The sequence below is a fragment of the Cetorhinus maximus genome, unplaced genomic scaffold (genome assembly GCF_964194155.1).
Source record: "Cetorhinus maximus unplaced genomic scaffold, sCetMax3.hap1.1 HAP1_SCAFFOLD_576, whole genome shotgun sequence".
Classification (NCBI taxonomy): Eukaryota; Metazoa; Chordata; class Chondrichthyes; order Lamniformes; family Cetorhinidae; genus Cetorhinus; species Cetorhinus maximus.
The window spans coordinates 105,678-110,000 of record NW_027596518.1 but is presented as its reverse complement, the minus strand read 5'-3'; the positions used below and the strand labels follow the sequence as shown (position 1 = coordinate 110,000).

Genomic DNA, 4,323 nt, shown 5'->3' with positions numbered 1-4,323 from the left:
CAGAGGTGACGGTCGGGTCAGTGAATGAAGGGTGGTGACTCTCGTGTTTCTGACAGAACCACTCGGACTCTCACATGCAAATCTATCAACGTGAGAACTTCATGGGACACCACGAGGATCTGTGTGAGGACTACCCCTCCCTGCAAGGCATGGGCTGGAGGAACAACTACGTGGGGTCCATGTTAGTAAAGAATGGAGCGTAAGTACCAGATCCTCGGGATTGATGGCTCCTAGAAATACGTGAAGAGAAGGAGATTAACAAAGAGAAACGGCCCCTTACAGTCAAAAACGGGGGACATTATAACCAGGAGCAAAGAATTGGCTGGAGAATTGAACACAGATTTTGGTTCTGGATTCACAAAAGACAAAACACAAATAATTTCCCAGAAATGTTGGGAACCAAGGGTTTAGTGAGAGGGAGGAATTGAAGAAAATCAGTAATAGCAAAAAAAAACTGGTGCTAGAGAAATTCATGGGGTTAAAGGCTGAAAAATCCACAGGGTCTGATAATCCGCACCCCAGGGTCTGATAATCCACACCCCAGGGTCTGATAATCCACACCCCAGGGCCTGATAATCCACACCCCAGAGTCTGATAATCCACACCCCAGAGTCTGATAATCCACACCCCAGGGTCTGATAATCCACACCCCAGGGTCTGATAATCCACACCCCAGGGCCTGATAATCCACACCCCAGAGTCTGATAATCCGCACCCCAGGGCCTGATAATCCACACCCCAGAGTCTGATAATCCACACCCCAGGGTCTGATAATCCGCATCCCAGGGTCTGATAATCCACACCCCAGAGTCTGATAATCCACACCCCAGGGTCTGATAATCCGCATCCCAGGGTCTGATAATCCACACCCCAGGGTCTGATAATCCACACCCCAGGGTCTGATAATCCGCATCCCAGGGTCTGATAATCCACACCCCAGGGCCTGATAACCCATATCCCAGGGTGAAAGGTCAGTGAGTGGCCAATTCTCTCTCGCAGGATCACAAGGGTGAAAGGTCAGCCTCTGGACCATGCAGCCTCGGGGATGAAAGGTGAAAGTTTATTTGGTGACCTGTTTAACAATCCTTTCTCCTCTCCCCCAGGTGGGTGTGTTACCAGTTCCCGGGATATCGGGGACACCAGTACATCATGGAATATGACCGCCACTGCGGAGAGTTTAAACATTGGAAACAGTGGGGTTCGCACAGTCAGACACCACAAATCCAATCCATCCGGAGGATTATTCACTGAGTGTCCGGATCCAGCACCAGCAACAAATCTGCTGCTTTTAATCACAACTCAATAAAGGAGTTTTCTTATCAAATCTTCGCCAGTCTTTAATTCTAAGGTGGATTCTGGTAGCACAGAGAGAGACACCAAATATCCCTGAGGGAAACAGAAATATGTCTCCCAGCGGAGAGAGACTCCCTCTTTAAACAGGGTCCCCGACAGAGAGACTCCCTCTTTAAACAGGGTCCCGGAGGGAGAGACTCCCTCTTTAAACAGGGTCCCTGACGGAGAGACTCACTCTTTAAACAGGGTCCCCGACAGAGAGACTCCCTCTTTAAACAGAGTCCCTGAGGGAGAGACTCCCTCTTTAAACAGGGTCCCTGACGGAGAGACTCACTCTTTAAACAGGGTCCCCGACGGAGAGACTCCCACTTTAAACAGGGTCCCCGACAGAGAGACTCCCTCTTTAAACAGGGTCCCCGATGGAGAGACTCCCTCTTTAAACAGGGTCCCCAACGGAGAGACTCCCTCTTTAAACAGGGTCCCTGACGGAGAGACTGGGATGTGGGACTGGGACTGGGACTGGGACTGGGACTGGGACTGGGACTGGGATGTGGGACTGGGACTGGGATGTGGGACTGGGACTGGGATGTGGGACTGGGATGTGGGACTGGGACTGGGATGTGGGACTGGGACTGGGATGTGGGACTGGGACTGGGACTGGGATGTGGGACTGGGATGTGGGACTGGGATGTGGGACTGGGACTGGGACTGGGATGTGGGACTGGGACTGGGACTGGGATGTGGGACTGGGATGTGGGGAGGGGCTGGGATGTGGGGAGGGACTCGGATGTGGGACTGGGACTGGGATGTGGGACTGGGACTGGGATGTGGGACTGGGATCTGGGACTGGGACTGGGACTGGGATGTGGGGAGGGACTCGGATGTGGGACTGGGACTGGGATGTGGGACTGGGACTGGGATGTGGGACTGGGATCTGGGACTGGGACTGGGACTGGGATTTGGGGAGGGACTCGGATGTGGGACTGGGATGTGGGGAGGGACTCGGATGTGGGACTGGGACTGGGATGTGGGACTGGGACTGGGATGTGGGACTGGGATCTGGAACTGGGACTGGGACTGGGATTTGGGGAGGGACTCGGATGTGGGACTGGGATGTGGGACTGGGTCTGGGATGTGGGATTGGGACTGGGATGTGGGACTGGGACTGGGATGTGGGACTGGGACTGGGATGTGGGATTGGGACTGAGACTGGGATGTGGGACTGGGACTGGGATGTGGGACTGGGACTGGGATGTGGGACTGGGATGTGGGACTGGGACTGGGATGTGGGACTGGGACTGGGATGTGGGGAGGGACTGGGACTGGGATGTGGGACTGGGATGTGGGACTGGGACTGGGATGTGGGAGGGGGACTGGGATGTGGGACTGGGACTGTGATGTGGGACTGGGACTGCGATGTTGGACTGGGATGTGGGACTGGGACTGGGATGTGGGACTGGGACTGGGATGTGGGGAGGGACTGGGATGTGGGACTGGGACTGGGATGTGGGACTGGGATGTGGGACTGGGTCTGGGATGTGGGATTGGGACTGGGATGTTGGACTGGGACTGGGATGTGGGACTTGGACTGGGATGTGGGACTTGGACTGGGATGTGGGACTGGGACTGGGATGTGGGACTGGGACTGGGACTGGGACTGGGATGTGGGACTGGGACTGGGATGTGTGACTGGGACTGGGATGTGGGACTGGGATGTGGGACTGGGACTGGTATGTGAGATTGGGACTGGGATGTTGGACTGGGACTGGGTTGTGGGACTGGGATGTGGGACTGGGGCTGGGATGTGGGAGTGGGACTGGGATGTGGGACTGGGACTGGGATGTGGGACTGGGATGTGGGACTGAGACTGGGATGTGGGACTGGGATGTGGGACTGGGGCTGGGATGTGGGACTGGGATGTGGGACTGGGACTGGGATGTGGGACTGGGACTGGGATGTGGGACTGGGATGTGGGCCTGGGACTGGGATGTGGGACTGGGACTGGGATGTGGGACTGGGACTGGGATGTGGGACTGGAGTGTGGGACTGGGACTGGGATGTGGAATTGGGACTGGGATGTTGGACTGGGACTGGGATGTGGGACTGGGACTGGGATGTGGGACTGGGACTGGGATGTGGGACTGGGATGTGGGACTGGGACTGGGATGTGGGACTGGGACTGGGATGTGGGATTGGGACTGAGACTGGGATGTGGGACTGGGACTGGGATGTGGGACTGGGACTGGGATGTGGGGAGGGACTGGGATGTGGGACTGGGACTGGGATGTGGGACTGGGACTGGGATGTGGGACTGGGATGTGGGACTGGGACTGGGATGTGGGAGGGGGACTGGGATGTGGAACTGGGACTGTGATGTGGGACTGGGACTGCGATGTGGGACTGGGATGTGGGACTGGGACTGGGATGTGGGACTGGGACTGGGATGTGGGGAGGAACTGGGATGTGGGACTGGGACTGGGATGTGGGACTGGGATGTGGGACTGGGTCTGGGATGTGGGATTGGGACTGGGATGTTGGACTGGGACTGGGATGTGGGACTTGGACTGGGATGTGGGACTGGGACTGGGATGTGTGACTGGGACTGGGATGTGGGACTGGGATGTGGGACTGGGACTGGGATGTGGGATTGGGACTGGGATGTTGGACTGGGACTGGGTTGTGGGACTGGGATGTGGGACTGGGGCTGGGATGTGGGAGTGGGACTGGGATGTGGGACTGGGACTGGGATGTGGGACTGGGATGTGGGACTGGGACTGGGATGTGGGACTGGGATGTGGGACTGGGGCTGGGATGTGGGATTGGGACTGGGATGTTGGACTGGGACTGGGATGTGGGATTGGGACTGGGATGTGGGATTGGGACTGGGATGTGGGACTTGGACTGGGATGTGGGACTGGGACTGGGATGTGGGACTTGGACTGGGATGTGGGACTGGGACTGGGATGTGGGATTGGGACTGGGATGTGGGACTTGGACTGGGATGTGGGACTGGGACTGGGATGTGGGACT

General features: G+C 57.1%; 1 protein-coding gene across 1 annotated transcript in view; it reads left to right on the top strand.

The window, feature by feature from the left end:
• LOC144674165 (beta-crystallin A1-2-like) overlaps positions 1-1,318 on the top strand; it is a 24,941-nt gene extending 23,623 nt beyond the window's left edge. The window contains exons 4-5 of the mRNA XM_078535653.1: positions 57-199; positions 1,104-1,318. Of these exons, the coding sequence (XP_078391779.1) occupies positions 57-199; positions 1,104-1,251 (291 nt within the window). The 3' untranslated portion in view covers positions 1,252-1,318. The remainder of the gene's footprint in view (positions 1-56; positions 200-1,103) is intronic.
• Positions 1,319-4,323: the final 3,005 nt, after the last annotated feature.